Below are 26,077 nucleotides of genomic sequence, written 5' to 3' on the forward strand. Positions count from 1 at the left end.
TTTTCCAAGACGCCGGCACACACACACAAAAACACACAGACACGCACACAATCGCAAGCACGCGACAAAAAACAACGGGAGCACACGACAACCGTTCGCCCAATTAAAAGCCAATGGGAGACATGTAATGTATGTAAATGAACCGCAATGCCGGTTCACCGGAGTACGGGGCACGGGGCACGGGGCACAAAGCACGGGGCACGGTGCACTGTCGACACGGGGGGACTTTCGCGAATTCTTCTCGACGGCGGCAATGCGATGCGAAGCGGTGCCCGGTCTGGGGCGAGCGAGAGTGGCGCGGATCGAACGTCCGTTCGGCATGGAACTCGTTTCAAAATTGAAACGCTCGCACTCGCACTCAGCTGAGCGAGTCGAGCCGCCACCAAAGCTCTGTGGCTGAGGCAGAGACAGAGGCAGCGCCAGCTGTGACGGCGCCGCTTAGCCGCGCTCTGGCTACTGCAGAGAGTGTGCTCTGGGCTTTCCTCTCTCTTTCTCTCTTTCTCTCTTTCTCTCTCTCTCTCTATTTTTCTGACTGTCGGTGGGTCTGTCAGTCGGTCTGTTAATGGGAATGTGCATTGGCTCTATGCACGCACGGGGCCCAGCCCAGCCCAGCCCATTGCCCCATGCCTCATGCCACATGCCACATGCCCCATGCCCCAGTCCAATCTACAGCCCAGCCCAGGTTCGAGCCCCACTGGAATTACAATTAATTTGCTCAATGTTCTTGTTGTTGTTGATCGCTTCGCTGTGTAGAGAAAGAGAATGAGAATGGAATTGTTGGTATGGGATCACTCTACACAAAGAGTCCTGCACAGCCATACACATCATGCCTCCTTAATGCGTTCCATTATTACGAATCCTCTATATGTACATATCTCCCTAATCCGATAGAGAGTTGGCCTTCCTTCTAGTATTCTATATTGAAATCAAAATTCGCATATAAGGCACATACCAAATAGAAAGCTTCTTTAATATGTGTAGAGTATTACGAATTGCTGAATCTGCTGCGAATCCATACCGTGCTGACGTGTGTCCAGGAGAGGATGCTACCACCGAAATGCATGATAATCAAAGGCAATGAGATCTTGATCGAGCTGCGATGTTGGTATAAAATCAACATATTTAGTATTCTAGGTACATACGATCGTTCAGTAAATACCTTAAAATGACCCTCGGAGGTCAGTTACGACAAGATTCACTTGGTTCACATGGGAACACATTACCAACCTGGCAGGCTATCCACTTCAGGTTATCCACTTCATTCGGATCGTGCAAAAGTATTTTAAAACAGAGAACACTGTTCCCTAAAAGACCGACTTGGGGAGTGTCCTGACGGAGGATCTGTGTCCCGAGTTCTGACGTAGGCCTTTGGTAGGCAGCAAGTACTATTTGGACACGCCCATAAAATCGCAGATTGGTAGATATGTATTTACTAGAGCACTGCATGAATCGCGAGTACTTATAAAATCACAGCAAAATACACTACTCATGCCTCCTTAATGCGTCCGATCATTACGAATCGTTCTTTCAGTCGGATTCGAATCACCCTGATTCAATTTTATGAAAGTATTTTCAGGTAAAAGAAAATCTAAAAACCAGCAAATTTATGTATTGTTTTCCCGTTCTCTCTACAGAAAATCAAATCAAGAGTGAGCGCGAAAAAAAGACGAAATTTTCGGCTTGCGATACATGCATTGTTCAGTCCGTTTTGGGCGAGCGATTCGATGTAATGAGAAAGCTGACACGTTGTTTGTAAGACTCTTACATTTAAATAATGGATGGTGGACTCCAGGATGCGTCGAAATTACTAAATGAAAAGTTAAACTAATGAATCGGAAGCAAAAAAAAAATGGTTTTCCATTAAGTCCCTTAAGAACATTTTGAAAAATACGAAAAATATATGCTGTTTCTATTATTTCTCTCCCAGGCTGTGTGCATTTTATAGTAATTGAATTCTGGATTTCATATCTGCAGATACTAAATACAAGTACAACTAAAAAATTCAATATTTATTTGAATATTAAGGGTTGTTTTTCGTGATTTGTTCGTCGAAAACGGAAGCCAGCCCGAAGAAAATACATATCGTGTGCGAGGCACCTACCGCTGCACTAGAATATGGAAAGGTATGGTAAGTATTTCCTAATATATGCACATATTTATAATGTGCTAAAAATATTCCATTGATGGGGCTTCTCTGAGGGAGTCCTTTTGGGGAAAGAAGCCTGAAATCAGAAGAGATCCCAGGAATGCAAAACAATTGTTGATCATTTCGATTTTGATTTATTGTATATTGAATTATTTGTGTGTTTTGTTTTTTTCTGTAATTTCATCTTTAAATAATTGAATTTCTTATTGAATTTCAAGAGGAAAATTCACTTCTGCACTAAAATACAAGATTCAACCCCGACCGCAAAAAAAATCATCCATACCCTATATAGATGCACATATATGCATATTCGAGTATTGGATATTCGGATTTGTGAGTGTGTCAGTGTTTGAGTTTTACAAAGAAAGTTACTGAATACTGAGACACTGTTCGTGGTACGTGGTAGATGGTGCTGAATCAATGGATGCCATGCCCCAAGAGTGTGGTGTGAGTGGTAAATGCCTAGTAACACGTACACGTACACGTACAAGTCCACTCTATTGAAAATTAATTCGTATATCAATTAGTTAGCTACGACTACAACTAGTTAGATTCATGTATAATATATGTATATATTTATTAGATTTTCTATTAAAGCTGATAAATGTACTTCATCGTTTGTCATTATTAACTCGTATAATTTCTTAGCATCTCAGCGGAGCGCTGCTCTCGATCTCGATCTCGGTCTCGGTCTCAGTTTCGATCTTAATCTCAAATATTTTCGATTTCATATTTCAATTTCAATGTGAAATAAACTACAAAGTTTCGCTATACTTTTATAAGACTCTGATGAAAAAGTTTCCTTGTAAATAGTTTGAGAAAAATGTGGAATTTAAATTCTTAAAATTCATTAGTGGCATACTACTCGTACTGACTGCTGACTGCTGAAGCTGATGCTGATACTGATACTGATGCTGACCCGATGCTGACATTGCTGGACAATTGCAAAATGCGTAAAATGTATGTATAAAGAGCACTACTTTAAGCTACCAATACAATAGTTCATTGAATACGTAAGGCAATTTCATTGTTAATTGAGAACTAGAACTAAACGAACACGAACCAATATCAAAAGCCCCCGGAACAACCCAACTGCTAAGCTACTCCGTACAGCTACTCGTACACAAGTACACGTACACGTACACGTATACGTACACGTATAATGCTAATGAATGCTCTATATCTATCTCCTCTAAAAAATAGTCAGTGTAAACATTCGAATTCTTCTATATCTTCTATGTATATTCATTTGGCTGGATTGCATGTGTGTTACGAGTAATGTGTCTCTGTGTGTGTGTTGTGTGTTTGGGGAGAGTGAGTTACTCGTACTGTGCCCCAGTAGTTGTATGCCCCCTCACTGCCAACTTACTGCCATTCGTTGTCTATATCGTATTTGGCTTGGACTGAGTTCTTTGGCCTCCTGCCTCCCGTCTGCCTTCTACTGCCTTCTGCCGACTGCTGGCAGGAGATTCGTTTTGGACGCAATTGGACGCCTAGAGTGGCCCTGTGATCGATCCCAGGATTCACTACCTACAAAGTTGTATCAAAAAACCTAACATACTCGTACTCTACTAAATATTTTCCCCCCTTGTTGCTTGTTTCTTGTTTCTTGTTTCCTGTTTCTTGTTGTTGGTGTTTGGTAGTTTGGTATTTGCTCAATGCCAGTCCATTGTTGGTGTGGCAGCCCGCTAGTAGATCCGGACATCCGGAAGTCCGTAGCAGCAGCAGCAGCCGAATGCGCCACTGCTACTTCCGTGGCAGCGCAACACAGGCCACTAGCAAGTGAGACCTCAAGGAGAGCCGACTTACTGCCACGGACAGGGACACGGACTCCAGACCATCCGTCCTCCAGTCAATTGGCTGCCCTTCGGATCCGTCGTGCTCAACTTATGATTAACTAAAATCTACCCACAGAACACAATAAAAGCTATTAAGCACTGGCTAAGGATCGCACTGGGATGCTGGATGCTGGGATCTTCCGAAAATCGTTTGGACAAAGAATGGGAGGGGGGAATGGTGACACCTTAACCAGCGACTATTTGGGACACGGAGTTGGTGCGTCGGCGTTTGGTGATTTGTTTCCACAGGCGGCGATTCAGAGATGGCTTGTCCTATATCAGTGTAGCAATGGGTCAGTGCGATTGGCAAAGGATAATCATGTTTTGTCTGCTTACGTTGTCCTTGCGCGGCGACATTTGTGCCATCTCCGCGGGTTCGGCTGCCTGTGGCAGCAGGCTGCTCTGACTCTGGGCCTGGGATTGGCTCGGTTGGGGCTGCTCGCCAAGGGCTCCGTCGGAGTGGTTGGGGGTGCTGCTGCTGCTACTAGCGGTTATCTCAGAGTTGCGACGCTTAATAAAGTTGATTCTGTAAACGGAATAATATTACATTTTCACACGGTCATCATCCCATAGGTCTTTGAATTTCGGAGCAGTCCAATAATAACAACGTGGAACACCCCTATCGGCTAGTCCCACGCACACTCTATGCCCAAATTTTGATTTTGCACTCTCGGGAAGCTACTGGCTCCTATCGGGGTCACCATTATTTGTTTAATCCCTACTGCTAATTTGGCATGGAATAGGACATCGTTAAAGACGTTATTGACGTCTGTAGGTCGACTTCCGCCCTTAATTGTCGAGATTTTCTGTCTTATTTTTCTACAAGGGGTGCTATTTACATTTGTGACCTTGGTCACCTTTTTGTGATAAGATCGCACTTTTAGGGTCCACAAAACTAACAATAACCATAAAACTTTAAGAGGCTTTACACGCGCTATTGATACACTCTCCTAATCTCAAGTTAAACCCTAAGATGGTTCCCTCCCAATTCACATCAGATTCCGACTCACAATCGCTTCGACTTGTCCACTTCCGTTTCGAGGAATGCTTCAGTCATTGTTGTTGTGGTACTGGTGGCTACCGCTCCGTCCATCGAAGTAGTACTCATCGTCCTCGTCAGAGAAGCTGCTGCTACTGCTTGGGTGGGCGAGGAAGAGTCGCGTTTCGATGCCATCTCCGTCATCACCGTACCCATCGTCATCGTTGCCACCATCGTTGTGGAGGTCGTGGATGTCTCCCTGACTTGACAGCCACTCCTCGATTGAGACATGCAGTATATCTTCTCGCGTCTCGCTAAGATTTCCAGATCGCCTAATTTGCTCCCGCCTCTGCTGGAGCTGCAGGCGGTGCTGTTGTCGGCGCCGCTTCCGCTCCCGGCGCCGGCTCGACCCGCAGATCCAGAACCGGTCCATGGACCTGGACTGACCTGCTGGCTGCGTGGATCGCCTCCGGCACGAGCTGAACCAGCGGTACGAGGACTGCCGTGGCTGCTGCTGCTGTGGTTGCTCTGGACGGAGGCCGAGAGCGGACGTGGACGACGGTTCACCGTCGGCGTGTCCATCTTTGAGTTGCGTTGTTGAGAGTACGATATGACAGCCTCTTTTGGCTGCACCCGATTCGTGGCTGAACGACTCAATAAATCGCGACCCGTCAGACGATGAAATGTGGAGAGGTCGTGCCTGCAAGGATAACGTTGATAATGTTTATATCGAAACAAATGCGAAGAGGACTGCTCACCCCAGAATAGTTGTTAGATCTGGACCAGGCTCGTAGCAGATCAAGTCCTCGTCCCCTAGGATGTCGTGATTGAGGGCCAGCCGCATTTCCAGCCTTGGACTTAGACCGCAGCCAGCGTGGGGCGCTGGGGCAGCGTGTGCCGAACGCTGATCGTCTCCGTTTGCCCCCGCCCCCGCCTTCGCCTGCGCCTGCGCCGGCGCCACCTCCGCTGGTGGTGGCGCCGCTATAGCCGGGCTGCTCTGACGGTGGGTGGGACTGGGGCTCGCCCGGCTCGGCTTTGGTATCCTCGAGGCTGTTGCTGATGAAATGGCTGAGGCGGGCCTGGGTGCCTGCCCCAGCAGGCAGGTCTCGATTATCGTTGACGATGGCCGTTTTTGGGACGGTGCCGGCGCCGGCGTAGAGCTGCTGGTAATCGCCGCTGGCATTGTCCTTGACCCGGTAGCGATTGGGCCCGAAGCGCTGGCGGCGTCGCCGACAGCCGCCGAGGAGCCACTGTCAGCAGTAGCGCCAGATTTTCTTTGAGGTGGCTCCTGTGGGCACACAAGATGGGGTCAAAGGCAAGTAGGATCGCAGGGCTGGAGGATTGGACTCACCGTTTTGGGTGGGGCAGCGCTTAGATTGGTCTGCGTGAGCAGCAAGCGACGCGGAGGCGGCGGCGGTGGTATAAACCTCGCTGGCCTTCCGCTGGCTCTGCCTCCGGAGCTCGTAGTGTCGCTCCCGCTGCTGGTTGTTGTAGTAGTCGACGAGGGAGCTCGACTCGCCGTCGTCATCGACGTCCTGCCCGTTGTCGCTGCTGCAGCCGGAGGCGGAGGCGGCCGAGATGATGGCGTCGTGGTGGAGTTCTCTTTCTCTATCTCTGGGCCTGGACCTGGCCCTGGCCCACTGATCGTAGCTGGCATCGTGTACGACCTCGTCGTGTGCGATGCGGCTGTCAAGGGTATAGAGGGGCGCTGATCGAGCAGATACTCGCAGGATAAGGCCACCACTGGCGGTGGACCCACTCGTTGTACTGGTGGTGGTCGTGGTGATGGTTCCATCTGCGTGGTTATGGCCGTAGTGGGCAGCAGCATGGTAGTGAGCAACGGACGTGGCCCCAGGTTCGGTTGCAATCTCTGCTGTTGATACCCCAGATGCCCCTGCTCCAGCTCCAGCTCCTGCTCCAGCTCCTTTTGATGCTGATGCTGATGCTGATGCTGATGCTCCTCCTCCGGATCCTCCTCCCGATCCGGCACCACTGGGGCTGCCTCGTCGCTTGAGCTTCCAGCTGAATCCTCTAGGTAGTGGCCATTTGTCGTTGCTTCCCCCTACCAATTGTTGGGAATAGAATTCAACTAATCAATTCTGGTTTAGATAGAGCTTCCTGCTTGCAGTTTGCGCTTTGCGCCTGGCGCTTAATGTGGATGTTGATGTTGATGTTGATGTGGATGTTCTGAGGATTCTGAGTGGATGCGGTTCGGTGGTGCGTTGGCGGTACGGAATTTCGATTTATCGGATTGGGGATTGGAGTTCAATTTGGAGATCGGTGGATCGGTGAGCGGTCGTCAATCGTTCTCGCTGTCATCGTCTCTGTTGTCGTCGTCCCCGTCCAGGCGTGTGATGGTTATGAGCTCGCAATATTGCAGTATTGGCTAAAGCTTCACTAATTTCACTACGACTTTCTATTTGATATATGTACGAGTATACACACAATGCCAGTTAACGATAGCGATATCAATAGCGACAACGATAACGATAACGATTAGTTTAAGAAACAACAAGTTTAATTAAGTTACACAAAAATACATGAAAATAGCGTTCAGAAAGATTGCGGCAGGCAAAAGGTACAGTTTACACACAACAAATATGAATATATAGTGTAAATACAGATAAATGATTGTTCGATTGTTTGATTGTTTGATTGATGATGGTGCGGAGATGGTGGTGGATTTATCGATGGATGTAGATGAGCGATAGAGCGAGTTGCAGTCGTTGGTGGTGTGGCATATGAAAATAAAAGTATAGACAAAATAGAAAGACAAACCAAAGTGAATTCAAGTTAGTTCATTGAGTGTTTGATAGATAGCTAAATTGATGGTTGTCTTAGGCTACATGCAGGTGGAATCATATGCAGATCATCGCTTCGGAATACCTCTACAAAGTGATACTATATGCCATATAGAGTAGGCGCTATAGCTCTTTGCAGGGGCATTTCCGCTTCGGTGCACCGAAGACTTCTGTCTCTATTGTTTTTGCTTTTGAGGTGGACACTGTACAGTTGCTTCAGGCAAGGACGGCACTGCCATGCATGACATTGCGCCGCGCCAGTGTTGCCATGCAGAAGAATCGCACAAGAAAGATTGAGCATGTTGTTTTTGGTTTGGTTTTTTGTTTGTTTTGGTTTTGATTTTGGGATTTGCTGTAATAACGACCCACCTTTTTGATGTCATCGCTGTCCTGCTGGGTTTTCTCTTCGTCGCTCTCGGTCTCCTCCTCGAAAAGGGGCTCAAGACGACGTCTAAGCATGACATGTATCGATATACGGTTACGATATACGGTTCGATACGATTCGATAATACGTATGATGGTATGTATGGCGTATAGTATGTAAACGAATTTCAATTTGAATTTAGCAATATTTGATCGATGTTTTGATTGGATTCGATATATGAATGTGTGTTTGTGTGTGTCGATGACATAGTACTCGTAAATGATGCATCAATTTTTGAATAGATATACAAATTATATATGTATGTATATATATAGATAGTAGATACAAGGATACACTACATAAAGAGAAAGACTATCCGCCCTTTCGTGTCCGTTGGTCGTTGGTCCTCGATACTTGATCTGGCTATGGCTATGACTAGAGTCTAAAGCTAACCCGAAAATGATTGAGCAATACTATAGAGAGATGGATGTACGAGTAGATACACAGATACGAATCGAATTGGGTTTTGGGCGGGTGTGGGTGTGGATGTGGTTGGTTGGGGTGAAACGAATGGAAACGAAAGAAAAACACCTGTAAAAGCTACGAAAGAAAGTGTCCAAAGGAATACACAAAAGAAGAGAATTCGTTTACTTAGTTAGAGTAGGGCTAATGGAGGTACTATCTCTAGAGTTTTTATCTATACGATATACGAGTATTGTATTGTATTGTATTGTATTGAATATACGAGTTTACGAGTAGATGGGCTCATGTCTGGCTGCATACTGATGCGGCTTTAGCTGCTTATGGGTCTAGTCTAGTGGCTCTACCAGCTGTGTGTGTGTGTCGCATAAGAGTATTATAGCTAGGAGAGGATTCGGACTCGGATTCGGGACTCCACTCCACCCTACATACCGTGGCAGCAGTCCCCTTATGGTGCTGGCCGTCATCGGCGGGGCCATCAGCAGCTCGTCCATCATCAGCTCCGTGTCATCGTCATCGTTCAGCGAGGTGCTCGACTTGGTGGGTGACTAAAGTGCAGTGAAAAGATTATTCGATCGCAGTTCCCTATGAAGGCACTGCATCTTACCGAATGTGTGTTCTCCGAGTTGATCAGCTGCATGTCGTTGTCTTCGTTGTCCCCGCCACTGGTGGGCGTGCCCCACACCTCCTCGCCGCTGGTTGCCCCCGAGGTGCACTCGTCCATCTGCTCATCCGTCTCGGAGGTGGCCGTCTGCTGAGGCTGCTCCTGGGGATCTTCGGCACTCCAGCGACCCAAGTACTTGTCGATGAAGGCGCGCGACTCTTCGAAAAAGGACATCTTGTCGGAGACAAAAGCCCCAGCCCGATTGGTCCAGGCTCCACTCGCCAGCACATCCCCATTGACCATGGCACGCGCTGGAGTCGAGCTGGAGCACCCGACCAATTCGTTAAGGTTTTGTGCCAGCGCCTTGTCCGAGGCTGCGTCGTCTTCATCCTCGTCCTCATCATCATCGTCCACATCGTCGTTGTGGGTGCTGTCGTCGTGGCCATTGGAGGTGTATTGCTCTAGGTCGTCGTCCAGCTCGTCGGCCTCGTCCATGCGATCGTCAGAGGGCAGCTTCTCCAGACTGGACATCGTGCCGAAGCGTCTCAGTGCGTTGGTCATGGGCCTGTACGGAGGTTCCTCGTCCAGCGGCGACTCGTCGCACGAGTCCTCAGGTATGTTCTCAATGATCGCCTGGCGCGGCTGCTTCGTTGTAGTGGTGGCCGTGCTAGTCGTGGCCACTCCACCCACTGGCGCTTCCGCTCCTCCTCCGCTGTTGTCCCACACATGAGTGCTCGTCTTGGTAAGCACGGCGTCGGGCGTTGGTGGCACCACGGCTATTGTGGGGGCGTCATTAGGTTCTTCCCTCTGATGGAGGACTGAAGGTGGCACCCGCTCCCCTTGCCCACACAGCTTGGCCGCCGGCGCAAACTGGGCCAGTCCAATCAGCACCAGCGACAGCTGCTCATCCTCCTGCCGCTGTGCCGCTCTCACTGCGGCTGAGGCTGCGGCTGCTGAGGATGAGGATGTGGTGGTGGCGGTCTGTTTGGGCGACTCCAGGAGCTTGCAGGTCTGGTGCTCCATCTTGTCCGGCGAGAGTTGGGCGTGCGTGAAGTCCTCAGGAGTGCAGCGGCAGTGGCAGGCGGCATATTTGGCTGGTGACCCCGACACCGAGCCGGATCCTCCCGATCCCACAGAGTGCGGGTGGGCTGTTCGTTCGCTGCTGCGCATGATCCGTGCCGTCTCAGTGATCGTCACTATTGCCTTGACCTGCTGGTTGGCCCGTGGCCTTGCGGGTTCTTGGCACATCTGGGCCACGATGCGAGTGCGTCGCGGTGGTGGCAACGGCTTCGGTGAACCGCCTGAGCAATGGCCATTTGCTATAGCCATTGGTGGAGTCACCGTTGCCCCCGATGTCACCGATGCCACCGATGCCACCGCCGTTGGCTGAGGATCTAGAATTCGTAGTTTGGAGCCATCGCCGGCGCTGCTGCTGCTGTTGGGAATGGCGCCAACGCTCTCGTCCGTGGCCTCTGATTGGGAGAGGGACAGTTCGTCGGTGATCAGCTGGGCTACATCGCTCTCCGTATCGCCGGTCTCCCGGCGACTGCTGCTAGCGACTACCTTCGATGACAGCTCCCCCGTGATTGTGCTGCTGGACATGCTGGTCACGCTGCTCGTTCCGGTGCCTGCTCCCGTGCCCGTGCCCGTGCCCGTTCCCGTGCCCGATCCCGTTCCCCCAGCCATCCCGTTAAGCTTACAGCATCGGTTCGGCGAGGACTGGCTGTGCTGCACCTTGAGGGAGTTGCAGAGGAGAACGGGCGTGGAGCCGGAGTTATTGATGCCAGCGGCACCGGCACGACCGCCGCCGGGGCCGCTCTGCTGGCAATTCTTGTGGCAGTGTCGGCAAACGGCCAGCTTGTCCAGCACAATGGGGCTCGAGCGTACTGTAATCTACAGGGACGGATGCGGAAGATAAAGCAGGGGTTAGCGGGTTATCGGGCTAGCGGTTACTGGGAGGCGACAGGTGGTCTTTCGACTTTGAGTGGGTGGGATTTTTTACTGAATACCTATTATATGGGGACTGGATTTAGATTTTTGTGTAGTATCGATTATGGAAAGACATTTTTAATGGGTGGACTTTGAGTGGATCGATGTGGATCGCATGCGAAACTATGGCGCGATTTTTCATAGCATACTTTCCGGCGGGGTACCAGAAATGATTTCCTCTCACCTGACTGTCCGATGTGGTGCTGTGCGACTGACTGATTTGACTGGTCACACCCTCTGCCTCCGAGTAGATGTCCGAGGCGGCGCTCATGCTGAGCTCCTCAACGCCGCTGAGTCGCTTGCCACCGAAGTTCGGCTTGGCCGACATGGCGCCGTTCTCCTTGGCCAGGTTGAGCTCCTTGGTGCGCTTCTCGAGCTGCTGCCGCGTCCAATACGTGATGCGCTCGTCCTGCTCACTGTCGCTGTTGAAGATCAGCTGCTCGTCCTCGGCGGTGATGTTCTCCTGGGAGCGGGCGATGGCCGCCAGTCGGGCCTGCTGCTGCTGCTTGTCCAGCTGGCCCTTCATCCAGTTGGCCAGGTGCAGGGCGCTCGACTTCGGCGTGCCGGTCTTGTTCAAAATGCGGCACTTCTCGTCGATCAACAGCTCGATCTGCTCCACGGCATGGCCGTGTGCGTGTGTGTGTGTGTGTCCGTGGGCGTGGCCAGCGGAGGCGGCCGCCCCTGGTCCACCGGTGTGGGTATGGCCGTGAGAGCTGTTACGCTGCTGCAAAAATAATGGAGTGTAAGTGACTGCGTGGCCCGTGTCTTACCTGGGCCGGAGAACGGGAACGGTTACGGGAAGAGGAACTGGAACTGGAACACCACCACGCCGCCCACAACCCACCCACCGCTGCCCGAACGCTGCCCAAACGCTGTTCGAACGCTGCCCGAACGCTGCCCGAACGACGCCCGAAGGCTGCCCGAACGCTGCTTGGCAAATTAAAATTTGTGATGGGCTCATTGGAACATTTGGAATAGTTTTCCAAGTCGGAGGGTCTTAGATTCTCTTGCATTTTTGCTTTTGCTTTTGCTTGGATTATCTTTTGCTTTTGCTTTGTTTTTGTTTCTCTTTTTGCTTTGCTTTGCTTTGACTTTTGAGGTTAGTTTGTTGCTTTTGCATTTGCTTTTGCCTTTGGCTGAGATCTTTGATCGATAGATTCAACGGAGAAACGGAACGGAAAGGAAATAATAATACTCGTACGACCTTCTTTTTGCTTTGATTAAAAACGCTTGCTCTCTTGCTCTCTCTTGGAAGTTGGTAATTTGATTTTCTAGTGGGGGGAAGATTGTGGGGCGAATACAAAACGGCACATCTAACGGCTATAAAAATGGTTAACGGTAAACAGTTAACGGGAAATGTAAAGGTACAGTTACAGTTACAGTTACAGTTACAGTTACAAACGACAACAACAAATAAGCGGTTTAAGATTCAAAAGTTGAAAGATTGGAGGTGGAAAATTGAAGTTGGAAATTGGAAATTAGAGAAGAATTAGTAAAAGAAGCAATTCGAACTTAAAACTAAAATTGAGTCCATCACAATTTTTAATTTATCAATTTTGGTTTTCTCTTGGTGTTTTCTTTTTTGGTTTTGTTCTTGTTTTGTTTTGTTTTGTTTTTTGTTTCTGGGAAAATTGATCTTGTTTCGGTTTTGCTTTAGGATCGACCAATTTTTGTAAGCGCAGGATTTGACCAGGATCTAGATAAATGCGGAGCGATATTGGGCAACGTTTTGAATGAGTGCTCGGTGGGTTTCTACTTGGTTAACTCTTTAGTTTTGTTTTGTTTCTTTTGTTATTTTGGTTTTTTTTTTTGAATGAAATAAAAAGAACAGCACAAGCGTTTTTAGTCAAAGAATCATTTGGTTTTTTATTTTTTTTTATTATTATTATTTGAATGCATCTCGTTTCTCATCGCAATCGCAATCTCAATCTCTAAGTCGATATCGATCCTCTCGTGTTACGAGTATGTAAAGTGGCAAAAAACATCAAATCAAAAATTTCTAGACGTACATACAGATTACATATAATACGAATATGAATGAATATGTAGATGTATATACTGTATACTATATACTATATACTATATATGGTGTATAGAGAGATACATATTTTGGTTATTGCTCAAGGCACACCCGAAAACCGAGCCGCAAAAGACCACGCGGCGTATGCTTGATACTCCTTGATACCATAATCCGTTAAAACTTGCCACAGACGTAGACGTACAGGTGTGTGCGTGTATAAAGGTTAGACCGGAGACTAGCTAAGAGTCGCTAGAACGTCCTGGCTGGACGGCCTCGCACAGCGGTGCCCCCCGTAAAGGGCAAACACTGCCCTGCCCAACAATTATTCTGAAGGAAGAAACTATGTTTACAATATTTCCCCCAAAATAATGCCCACTGTGCGAGCCCTCAGATGAATGAATGTGTAAGTGAATTGGGAATGAATGGGTGGTATCTACATGGAGTCTTTTAAAAGGCAACAAAGTGCTTGTCATTGATAATTGACCTCGATATCGACAGATGGATCAGATACATATGTATGTATGAACGAGTGGGTTCCCCTTCCATCCAGCCAAGAGCCCTGCGACGACTGAGCAAAGTTTCATTACAGCTATAGACATAGGTTTATATAGTGTGTACTAGCTAGACGTACTATTATAGTATATACACTATATACTATATTGTATGTTATGTATTCTATTCTATAAGGAAGATGTTTGAACAGTTTGAATTGCTTTCGGGATCGGGGATCGGGGATTGGGGAATCGGGAATCGGGAATCGAATCTAAGAATGGCAACAATATTTGGCTAATGTTTAACTTAGAATACGAGAGGGTTCCGCGTCCCGATCTAGATACAGGCTAAGGTAATATAACAACAGCAATAACAGTAATAAATTTTCAATTTGGCTACAAAATGGAAGCATTTTTTAACACTAGATATAATAATTTGTTTGGTTTTTTTCATTTTCATTTTGATTTTCATTTCGATTTTGTTGGATTGGCAGAAAAGTCTCAATCAAAATGGATAATACGAATTGGAGCGACTAGGAGAGTATGGAATATATGTATGTATATCGTATATAATGTATAAACGTCTTGTAAAACGATCTCGTCCCCCTCGAGAGTGTGCTTGGGGCGTTCTTTTTTCTTGCTTCAAGTAGGTGCGTGTATATTTGACTAGCTATAGTTATAAGGTATGGCTATATTGTAACAAATGTACTCTAAGTGGGTATAAGTATATGTGACTATAAGTGGTAAGAATTAAGTACTAGCGTTACACACACTTACAACATTGGTGTATTGAATAACGAGCATCGTCTTGGGCACTCTTCGTAGTGATACCTACTATTTACACTCGATTCAGAATCGACTTGGATGGAACAAACACGATTACAACGGAGGGCTCTCAACGGGGCTATAATTATACGTACATACTCGTATGTATGTACATCGGTTCTGTGTCGGTGTCTAATTATATGTATATATGTATGTACAATGCGCAAAGCGAGCAAGATGGAGAGGCATAGCAAGGGTATAGGCACGTATGTACAATACTCCAGGGATATTCGTAGTCTCACATCTCACTCATGGCCATTCGATTGATCATCGAGTAATGGAAGACGAGTACCCATGAGCACCCATGAGTACCCATGCACGAGTACGACTACGAGTACGAGTACGAGTAGGAGTACGAGTATAATCCAGTACCCGTTTTCCTCAAACTTCAAACTGTGTCGCAGCCAGTGACTGTTCGAGTACAAAGCAAGTCTAGCAAAAAGGGAGTTGCAGCTGGAGTTGGCCAAAAGCAAGGCCACAACCAGAACCAGAAGCAGACCAATCAAGAGGGAACAGCCGATGAGGTAGCAAGAGAGAGAGAGAGAGAGAGAGAGAGAGAGAGATAGAGAGAGTAGAATAAGGGTAAGGGTAAGCGTAAGGGTATCGGTTAAGGGTAAGGGTGGATCAGTGGTAGTTTGTCGGTAAGCTCGTCGATTCAAAGATTGTCCATGGTCGGGAAGCAGGGGTCTTCTTGGAGCCCAGGGTCATCCCGATCTCCCGGGACCATCGTCGCAGTGGCGGTGGCGTCCGTCTGAAGCCAAAAGTCAAATCACAGATCCAGGGAGTCCGGTGGCGTGGGCTTGGTGGGCAGCATGCCGAAGGGATCATCGTCCACCACCACGCTGTCATCGTCGCTGTCCTCGTCATTGTCCCCGTCCCCGTCACCGTCACCGTCGCCGTCGGGATTGTCCAGGCCCACTCTCCCGTCACCCAGGAAGATGCACTCCTCCACATCCGTGTCGTAGCACGGATCCAGGTTGACCTCGTGCAGCTGCAGGTCCAGCTCCAGCAGATCCCACGAGCCCCCGAACTCGGCCAGCGGAATGTTGGTCTTCCGTCCCGTCGTCCCGCCCGGGGGCACAAAGTCATTGGAGAAGGCGTCCGAGTTGCACTGCTGCGAGCTGGGCGAGATGTTGGGCGTGGGCGTCTCGGGGGTGGTCAGCGACACCTGCCCGCCGACCCCCACATTGGCGGCCTCGTCGATGAAGGAGCGTCCCACCGAGCTCAGGCTGAACTCGAGCAGCTTCTGCGAGGGGGGTCGCGCGGCCGTGGCCACGGACAAAGACACGGACACGGCCACAGGCAGGGGCTCGCTGCTTGCCTCCGGAATGGCCGTGAGACACTTGCAGCTGGCGCTGGGCAGGGACAGGGATGGGGCCGCGGTCTGGGTGTGGTTGTGGGCCGTCAGGCTGGCGCTGCTGCTCAGGCAAGAGCTCATTGAGTTCGTGTTGAAGCGCCGCAGCGAGCTGTCGCCTGCCCCACCGCCCATCACCGTCGCCGTGGTACCCACACCGTTGGGCACAGAGCCGCCACAGGAGCCATTCGAGTGGCCGTGACCGTGGCCGTGGCCTTCGCCCAGTGGGAGGCGGGCTGGCGACGTTGTGCGTGAGGGCAGCGAGGCGGAGCACAGCTGCGACTGCAGCGACTGCAGCGGCGTCTGGGTGGCAGCGCAGGCACTGGTGGTGGCGCTGGCGGTGGTGCTGGTGGCGCAGCTGTGCCGCACGGCGCTGGCCAGCCTCTGCAGATTCTCGTAGGAATCGCCGCTGTCCAGGCGCTTGCTACGAAAGAGACGCACCTGCTGTTTCTGCTGCTTGAGGTTGATGCTGTCCAGCGATGGCAGCTTCATCGAGGCCATCGAGGCGGAGGTCATGCCAATATCACTCAGTGGCACCAGTGTGTTCAGCACATCCGGCGAGTCCAGGGGGCTGGACAGGGGCGTCGAGCCTAAGGCCGCATTCACCAGAAATCTGCATGGAAGAACGGGTATAAGTCGATTAGGATGGTTGCCCCCTTGAGAGACATCGCGGACGACCTACATTTGGCGCTGCAGCAGGTTCTGCCACACGGCCTTCAGCTCCAGGGAGGGAGCGCGCAGGATGAGGCTCTTGCGACGGGCGCCCCGCCTCGGTGTCCGGCTGAGATCGGGGGCGCAGTAGCCCGTGGGGCTCTCGGCCAGCCGGCCATTGGGATCGACAGTCAGACGGAACTCGGTGGCTGCGGAGGGGAGTCGAAAAGGGTATCAGGGGGTATGGGGGTCGAGAGGGGTACTCACTCTTCTTGCGCATGTGAAAACAGGAGTCGACCACATTGGCTAAGGGCACGGGCTCCTCGGTGATGAAGAGCACCCGATCGCGGCTGACCTTGGCGAAGACGATGATGTCGCTGAAGAGTAGCGTCCAGTATGGCTTGATGGAGCGGCCCTCGACGCGGGACAGATCACCGCCGAAGATCCACTGGCGGCCCTGCACGGCCAGCGTGAAGGGCTTGCACTTGGTGAAGACCATGCGCGACTCTAGGTCCTGGAGCGTGAGCAGGGGCCGGCCCTCGCCAAGGGGCTCCATGAGGCCGCTGCTGACCGTGATCTCGCGGTAGGCCGCCTGCAGCTCCCCAATCACGCTGCTGAAGTTCTTGTGCTCCTCGGTGTCCACGTGGCAGTTGCTGGCCAGCAGCTGCATCAGCTTGAGGATCTCACGGAAGTGCTGCAGCGGACGGTGGATGAACATGGTGAGGTCCGGCCGCTTGCGCGGCACCGCCGGCTCCGTGATGAAGGCTATGAACTCGGAGCCCGTCTGCCGGGACTTGTTCACCAGCACGCAGTCGGCCCGCTTGATGCCGTTGCAGTACTTCTTGTAGGCCGCGCATATGGCCGTCGTCTTGGACAGGTACACCCGCGAGGCGAAGTTCATCTGCGGCTCCGGCTCCTGCTGCTGGTGATGCTGCTGGTGCTGGTCGCCGCTGCACAGCTGCTCCAGTATGTCCTCGGCGATGCGGAGCAGCTCGTCGATGTTCTGGAACAGCGTCCGGTGGTCGTTCGGCGAAATCAGGTCCTTCCGCTCCAGCAGCGGCTGCACAAACCGCTCCACCCCGAAGTGCAGGGCCGCCGTGAAGTTCTGTTCCCGGCTAATCAGCTGCAGGAGGAAGCGACGTCGGTTGTCCGTTATGGGCACAATGGACTATCCCAGGGGAGAGAGATCAGAAGTTAAGGATTAGAATCATCGGAGAGGAAGAAACCGAACAGGGTGCCCACGGTATAAGAACGATTCATGAGGTTTGACAGGGTACCCCCATTTTGGCCTCTCTTTAGAGCCAGTATACTTTGATTTTGTATTCTTATTTAGTTCGAAACAGTGGTTCGGATTGATCCGAAAGATATATACTTGGAATGGATATATTTCGGAAAGGCACCTCCAGAGCATACATTCATTTGAATGTTCGATTATAATCGAAGAGAATCAAAGGCTAGGTACACGAGAGTTATTTCTCCCTGACTTAGTTGGGAGAGAACTTCTTTATAGAGAGCCCGATTAGCAGTGGCAAAGATTGGGTTACATGTACCCCCTAGTATCTTTTGGAGTCTTCTGTCCGTAATAATCCATTCCAAATGAAGGAAAACGATATATTCAATATGGAAATACATGGAATACATGTACCTCCATTATATTTTTGTGTCTTCTATCAATGGAAACGGAATTTCAAGGAAGCTGGATAAATGGGACAAAAGATTAATGGAAACCAACAAAAAAAAGGCACACAATATAATATGATCTAAGTCCATGATATAGGTACCATAAGGATCTTCCATTTAATAGAAATAAGTAAAATAATATCCAAAAAAACAAACACAAATAAAATGTTGAAAAAAAAGTTTATTGTCAAGCGTTTTGTTTTGGGGGTGCCTAGTGGGGGTGGGGTGGGGCAAAAAAAAAGGCGATTAATAATAGTAATAGTAAGTAATGATAGCCAGCATGGCGGTTGCTTAAACTCTAAAACTAAACAATAATCGGTCTGCAAGTATGTACATACAAATAGCAAAATGAAAACACACGCATTCAAAAAAATATCCCGGGATTGGGGGGTGGGGGGAATGGGGGACTCGGGTTAGACCAAAACGCCCTTGCCTACCTCCTTGCTGAAGGTGACCTGGGGCAGGTGGAGCCGCCGCTTGGCGGCCTCAATGGAGGAGGTGGTGCCGGAGCAGGCGGTGGCCGGACGCGAAAAGTTGTTGCCCAGCTGCGGCTGCGCCTGTGGCTGGGCTGGTCTCGAGCTGCCCGTCCGCTGAAGACTCATCATGTTCGTCGGCTCCTCACGCTCCAGGCCGAGGACCAGCTGCTGCCGGGATTGCTGCTGCTGCTGTGTGATGGCATTGGCATTGGAGGTGCCCAGGGCCAGGGAAAGACCTGCTCCCATGCTACCAATTCCTGTGGCCGTTCCCGTTCCCGTTCCCGTTCCAGTCCCTATTTCCGTGCCCGTTGATGTGGACAGGGATGTGGCGGCGACTGTTGCCGTGGTGGTGGCTGTGTCTATGGCCATGGTGGCGCCCGCGCCTGACCTTCTGAATATCTCCAACGTCAAGGTCGAGCCCTGCGATCGTATCAAATTCAGAACATCAGCCTCGGGCATCGTGACCACATTGTGCTTGTCGACGAAGATCACATAGTCGCCAGGCAGAATGCCGCACCGGTCCGCCGACATGCCCGCCTCCACCTTCTCGACGCGCGGCGGGTGCGTCCACACGATGGAGAAGCCGAATCCTCGCTCCTCCGTCCGCATCAGACGCCGGGTCATCGTGAACGGGGTGCGTCCCAGCTGGCGCTGGCCACTGCCGGCGCTTCCTCCACTCCCTCCACTGGCCATGGTCGACTGGCGCCTGCCGCCGCCGCTGGCTCCGTTCAGGTGGTTGGCATTGCTCACATTGGCATTCACATTGCAGATGACACTGGCGATTGCCCCCCCACCGCCCGGTGCTGCCCCACTCGCCGAGCCTCCCGTGTTGCCCGCGGCGCTGGTGGTGCTGTTCGCATTGCCGTCGGCGGGCGGATCCAGCTCGAGGAAGCGCAGAAAGAGGTTCTCGTCGGCGTCCCGCTGGTGGAGGGCCTTCTTGCTCAGCTTCATCGGCTGCTGCGGCTGCATTAGGCACTCGTCCCTGCCGCCCACTGTCGTCGTGCCGGCCATGCTGTCGATGCTGATGCTGATGACCTCGTCCAGGTTCATGGCCGCCGCTGCTGCCGCTGCCGCCGCCGCAGCCGCTGCTGACGACTTCTGGGGGGTAGCTGTGACTGTGCCTGTGGCTGTGGCTGTGGTGGTGGCCATATCGGAACCCTCTGCCAGTGACTGCTGCTCCTGCTCCGGCTCCTGCTCCTGCTCCTGCTCTTCCTGGTTGCTGCTCCTGGAGGTGGCTGTGGTAGTGCTCTGGCTGCTGCTACTCCTGCTGCTCCGGCTGCTGCTGCTGCGACAGCTACTAAGGCATGCCTGCGACTGAGACTGCGACTGCAACTTGTAGGACCCGGTCACGCTGTGGCTCTCCGCCAGAAGCTCGCTCAGTGGGAAGGTGCTGCTGCCCAGGAACTCGCTGCGTCTGTGGGAGGATCGAGAGAGAGAGGAGATCTTTAGTAGGCGCAGGGCATAGGCAGGAGTTGTGGGCGGGGAGGGGGATTAATCAAGTGGAAAACCGTTTGGAAAACTGATCGAAATACCCAGAATCCTTGGGTGGAAGAGCTGGAGAAGCTGCCTAAGAATCAACGGAAATGGGACATGAACAACTTATTATTCCGATTATTCACTGAAAAGGATCAGTTCTTTTGTAGGGATTTAACTATTTTAAGAGCAGAAAATGTCAGCAAATAAGCTACAAAATCTATTATCATCGCTTAGAAGGACATATCGGGATAAGAACAGATCTCAAGTGGACTTTTTCACGACTTGACAGCTTTTTCGTGAATAAAGAATCAACTGGAGATGGATAAAAGATCCCCACTTCAATTGTGAGGGATTTCGTATGTTGCTTGAACACCCTATGGCATTTCACACCATTTCATTTGACTGTGAGAATGGATCGACCAGGCCAAATGTCGCAAGGGTAAAGGGTAATTACGGACCGTAACGCCTTGATTGGATAATACCAATTTTGGACACTGTGCGTCACGTTGCACTGACATTTCAATGGCTGGTTTATTTATAAGCCGTTGAAGGTGGGGTCTTGCTTCCGCCTCCGTTCCGCTTGTTCTTCGCCTTCTAACCCCACCAGTCGCCTCCACTGTCTTGGGGGAGACAGCGGCCATCGTACGTGACATAAATCAATTAGCGGCCCTAAGCTGGCGTCACATTCTCTGCCACATTCCACAAGCCACATGTCGGTGCGGCGTACACCGTACACTGTGTGTGTACGGCCCGGAAATGCGCTTTGCCCGGCCAATTTTGATGGGTGGTTGCGTGGCCTAGAGAGCGGGCTAGGGGCTGGACAATGCCTTGAGGGTCTATCTACTTTTGCTGCGGCTCATCCTCCAGAACCAGCTCTAGCCCTAGCTCCTACTATAGCGTTGGCTCTCGCCTCATCTGCCTCGTTTGCCACTGGCCACTTTAGCTGAAGTTGGCGCGCGTATTTGGGTCACTTTTATTGATTTTCGTGGTTCGTGGCTGGTGGTTGGTGGTGCTAGCAGCACGGCACAAAGTACGAGTGCGAGTACGAGTACGACTAGAGTGTGGGGTGAAGTTTTTCTGTTGTTTGGGGGCTCTTTGCTGTTGCTGTTGTTGCTGTTGCGATTGCAATCGCGATTGTCTGCAAGGCAAGGACCGCCCACTCAAGAGTGGCCGAAATGGGGGCATGACATTAAAAATGTAATGCGAATAGTGGCAGAGGCAAAGGCAGAGCTATAGCCAGAGGCATGGGCAGTGGCAGTGGCAGCGACAGAGACAGGAAGGAAGGTGCAAGGCAGCGCCGAAAAGCAGGCAATGAATAATTCAGCCGTCAGTCTTTTTGTAAATTGACTTAAAGCGCTCGAAAACGAGTCCTTTGGCCCAACTATTTTCACAATTTACACATTTACCCCTACCCCCGTACCCCCTACCCTCTTCTCTCTAGCGTGGATGTGTGTGCTTCTTTCAGTGCGTGATACATTATGCATGCATAACAAATAGAAGCGACTCTGCCGCACACAGAGAGACACAAAGTAAGAGAGTAAGAGAGACAGGGCGACAAAGAGAAAGAGTGGTTGTGGGAATGGGAATGGCAGCTGGCTGACATTCCCGGGTGTCCATTTAGCTCAATTAGTTGTCCGTCAGCGAAAGGCTTGCGGCTTGCGGCTTGAACTCCGGTGCTCGGTGCTCGGTGTCCGGTGTCCGGTATCCGGCCACCGTGTGCTGGCGTGCGTGTGTAACGGGGTGACCATTGCATAACCGCTAACCAAATCGATCTGCCATCAAATGGCACCCACTATCAGGCTCTGGAGCCCTAGAAGCTGTGCTGGTCAAGTGGCGCTCTGCTCACGAGGGTTCCTTGTCCTTGTCCTTGAATTTCAATTAACTTTGCTCCGTGGAGTTGCCGTGGCTCATAGAGGGAAAGCACACGCTCGTGCACGCACATGCACGTTTCGAGTCGCACTCACGCACACGCACACGCACACGCACACGCACAGCACTCACACAAGCACTCGCCGCGAGAGGAGCACTTCCTGTTCGCATTAGACTAGCCGCATGCCCAAAATTATGCTACACTTTCCAAGCGGCCCTCACTCATACAGTTATATAATTTCGTGTTGCCTGCCTCTGGGGGCTGGGCCTGCCACTGGACACTGACGCCACTGACGACACTTGCACACACCGGATGTGGCACCTTCTTTCAACTCGAACAAAAATAATCAAATAAAGCCAGAGAACTATTAGGTGCCAGAGGAATATGTCGATGTCACACACTTTTTAGCACATTCGCTACGATTTCTCGGAGGTCGAGCGTTGCCAGGCCGTTGCCGTTGCCGTTGCCGTTTCTCCGATTCTCGGTTCTCGGTGCTCGGTGCTCGGTGCTCGGTACTCAGTGCTCTGTGCTGTTCTCCCTGTTTGCACGGTGCTTCTGTTCAGCGTCGCGCGAGCTTGGCACTCCAACTGAGAACTGGAGAACTGGCGGGCCGCGGCGCAGGTCAGTCCAGAAAATTCAGTTGAAACGGCGCTGGAAAGGCACAGCGCTCGCAATGCGCATGACCTGGATGTGGAAGGTGGAAGCCGGATGGTGGATGGTGGATGGTGGAAGGCTCCCTCTGTGGGGATAGCGGGTGGTAATGGTAATGGTAATGGAAATGGAAATGGGGCTGGGGTTGTTTATGTGCAGGAAATGCAGCAGGCGCTATAAGTTCCACGAGGCCAGAGAAAAACGTTACAATTAACCAGACGCCAGGCCTTAGTCTTTTGCCTGCTCCAAGTCCTCTTCCATCCACTCCAACCCCACTCTACGCTCTTCACTCTTCGCTCTTTGCTCTTTGCTCTTCAATTGGGGGTGAATGACATGGATGACAAGATGGAATTGACTCAGTCCTGGAGTCCTGGAGTCCTGGAGTCCTGGAGTCTCGGAGCTGGGGCCAATCATTTGGGATTGTGTACGGGGTAGGCAATGGGCAATTGGCAATTGGGAGACAAACTGTTTTGTGACCTTACTCGTACTCACTTTAAATGGCGATCCCGATGCCACACGGCCAGCTGTAGCTGCCGATTGGCATGGGCAACCTCCAGCTCCTCCTCGTCCGGATGGATGGGGAAGCTGAAGCGCTGATCGAAGTACGGCCGGCTCGAGTGCCGGTGGACAGCGGTGCGCTGGAAGCCAGAGCTCATGGCTGGCTGGACTGACTGGGCGGACCGCTGGGCGGAGGCCAGCGCCACCTTCACGTAGGCATAAATGCCGGTTCCGGTCCCATGAGAACGCCGCAAATCACGACAGCGGATGACTGAAATGGCACAAAGAATGGGCTCCAGTTAGTCGATGAATACCAGAGGTCAATCATAAGGTGCTCTTTCACTGGAGTGGCATGGCTACAGATAGACATGGGGACGGACGCCTTGGGACTCACCGTGCACGTTTAGTTTCCGCTGCTTGGCATCGTAGACGATGCTCAGGTCTATGCTTCCCCGCTGGCTGTCACTGTCGTCGCCTGCCGGAGTACCGGCGGTACCAGTAGCAGTGCCAAGGCCAGTGCCAGCAGCACTGGAGTGGCTCGACGATGCGGTAGAGACCATCGAGCTGCGCTTGGCCAACTGCTCGTCATCGTCCAGGTCGCTGGACGTGGAGCTGGAGAAGCTGAGGCAGCGCTTCGTGCTGGGCACGTGCTCCATCGGGACTTGCGTCGTGCTCTGCCTCCTGCTCTGGCTCCGGCTTCGAGTCTGCCCCTCTCTGGTGGCTGCGGTGGTGGCCGTCTTGTGGGGGTTCTTGCGCCGCACCACCCGCTGCCGCTTCAGGTGGGTGGGGGTGCGCACCTCCATCTCGTGGACACTGCTCTCGCTCCACTCGCCGCAGTCCAGGGCCACTGTGGCAGCTGTGGTGGCTGCTGCGGCTGCTGCGGCTGCTGTAGTGTGCTTGCAGCGCACCTCCTTGCGCGCCGACTCGATGATGGCGTCCAGCATGCGATCCAGGGTGGTGTCCCCCATCCGCGAGGACGACAATTGCGAGTCTTCCAGCACAGGTCCACCCACAGCACCACCTCCGTTTCCATTGGCCGCAGCCCCCAGTGTGACCCCTGGAGCTCGGGGCAGGCAGCGCAGAGCCGCCAGCTGCGGGGTGGCCTGACGCGGTCCGCTCCCCTCGCTGAAGCTGCGCCGCTGCGGACTCTTGCCGTGGACGTGCACGTTGCTCAAGTCCTGCAGGGCGATCAGGCTGGCGTTGCCGAAGGGGCTGCTCATGAAGTGCACGCCGTAGTTCTCCTTGTTGGCCTCGCCCCCAACGCCCTCGCGCCGGCGGCCGCGCGTCTCCTCCACCACGGCACTGGCGCTGGAGCTGGAGTGCCGATGCATTCGTGTCATGGTTGGCATGTCGTCCCTCCCTACTGTGGCGGGAAAAGAGGGGCAGAAGAGGAGAGAAGGATTAGCTTGGGCTGGGTTCTATAAGGACTTAAGCTTGGGCGAATGATGCTACTTTTGGCCGTATCTTCTGATGATAATTTCTATATTCTTGTGGCAGAAAATTGTTGAGGCCTGTGGCATGGTTTCTTGGATTTATGGGCAGCTGGCAGCAAATAGGGGATCGGATCAGGACAACAACGACAGATTCTGGTTTCTTTCGTTCTTTCTTGGTTTTTGTTTTTGGAAACTTCCAGACAATTTTGATGCAAAAATGGAAGAAAACGCAGGGCAAAGGACCGCCGTCAGCGGCGGGCACACAAAGCAGGAAATTTTGCAAATTGTTTTTGCGGCAAACGAGTTTTTCACGTACTCCGAGGCGAGGTCCCTCGTCTTCCTTTATCCTTGAGGCCTCGCTCAGCCTCGTTCTCGTGCGCGCTTTTGCGATTTCAGGTTTGCATTTAAATTGAAATTAAACTTATGCTAATTTGCAAACAGATTTTTTAAGCGCTGCGGTTGCCAACCATAAAATTGAGCGAGTCGCGATGTGCGGCAAGGATCCTGCTCTGCGGATCCCATCCCTCTACACGTCCCTGTGTATCTGTGCATCTGTGTAGCTGTGTATCTGTGTATCTGTGTATCTGTGTGCGTGTATCTGTTTGGCTGTGCAACAATTACGCCCCAGCATAATGATGCCATTTTGCAAAAAGCGGCAATCGGCAAAGCCAAAGGGGGACTCAAAAGATCCGTCCCAGATCCTTGTCTTTGTCTTCCAGATACACGCACACAGGCACACAGGCACACGGGCACACGGGGACACGGGGACGGGCACGCATTCAGACACAGGTCTAGAGAAATGGGTTTTCATGTAATCCATAAACGTCACCCCAGAGATGAAAAGCCGAGCAGAATTCCTCGAGAACAAGAGCTGCAGTCGTTGCAAAGGCGAGCAAAAAAAATATTATTCTTCCTACCCAAAAATCGGTCGATCTTACTCCTGCCTTTCCCCCCCTCCCCCCCCCCCATCACCGTCCTTTCTCTTCCGTGTGACTTGTGCCTGGAGGATTAGCTCGGGGTAGCAACAGCAACAGCAGCAGCAGGGGAGGAAAAAACAGCAACAAATTAAATGTATTAGACGACGCACCACCCCTTTTCTTGTGGATCTCCTTCCGCCCTGATCTGGATCTGGGTCTCTGGGTCTCTCTGTGTCTGTGTCTTGAGGGGTTAGGGTCTTAGGGTTTTTTTCTCCTCTGTTTCCCATTTTCCATCGCCAGCCTTTTTTTTCTGGCTAAATTAAAATTAGAGCTAGAGCAAAGACAAACACGACGACTGTCTCATGGGTGCGATCGTTATTATGTGTGCGTGCCCTTTTGTCTGTGTGTCCGTGTGTGTCCGTGTGTGCGTGTGTGTGTGCCAGGTGTGCCACGGGAAACCGAGCAGGGATTGAAGGGATACCGAGCTTATCAAGCGATCAATTGATGGATCGATCGATCCATCGTTCGCTGGGT

The 26,077-nt window shown here is 51.4% G+C and overlaps 1 protein-coding gene across 1 annotated transcript; it reads right to left on the minus strand.

Annotated features, from left to right (window-relative positions):
* Positions 1-2,295: 2,295 nt before the first annotated feature.
* Positions 2,296-24,542, minus strand: LOC6600086 (serine-rich adhesin for platelets). Its single transcript, XM_026989309.1, has 17 exons — positions 23,588-24,542; positions 23,188-23,464; positions 18,947-20,112; positions 18,660-18,835; positions 16,810-17,710; positions 16,574-16,751; positions 16,333-16,504; positions 11,386-11,925; positions 9,216-11,105; positions 9,041-9,156; positions 8,720-8,728; positions 8,134-8,215; positions 6,315-7,025; positions 5,722-6,251; positions 4,995-5,663; positions 4,321-4,510; positions 2,296-4,257 (listed from the first exon to the last, which is right to left on the minus strand). The coding sequence occupies exons 1-17, from the start codon at positions 24,540-24,542 to the stop codon at positions 4,171-4,173; spliced, it is 8,649 nt and encodes a 2,882-aa protein (XP_026845110.1). The 3' UTR covers positions 2,296-4,170.
* Between the last annotated feature and the right edge of the window lie 1,535 nt (positions 24,543-26,077).

Source organism: Drosophila persimilis, unplaced genomic scaffold (assembly GCF_003286085.1).
Source record: "Drosophila persimilis strain 14011-0111.01,24,50 unplaced genomic scaffold, DperRS2 tig00000232-arrow-arrow-pilon, whole genome shotgun sequence".
Lineage (NCBI taxonomy): Eukaryota > Metazoa > Arthropoda > Insecta > Diptera > Drosophilidae > Drosophila > Drosophila persimilis.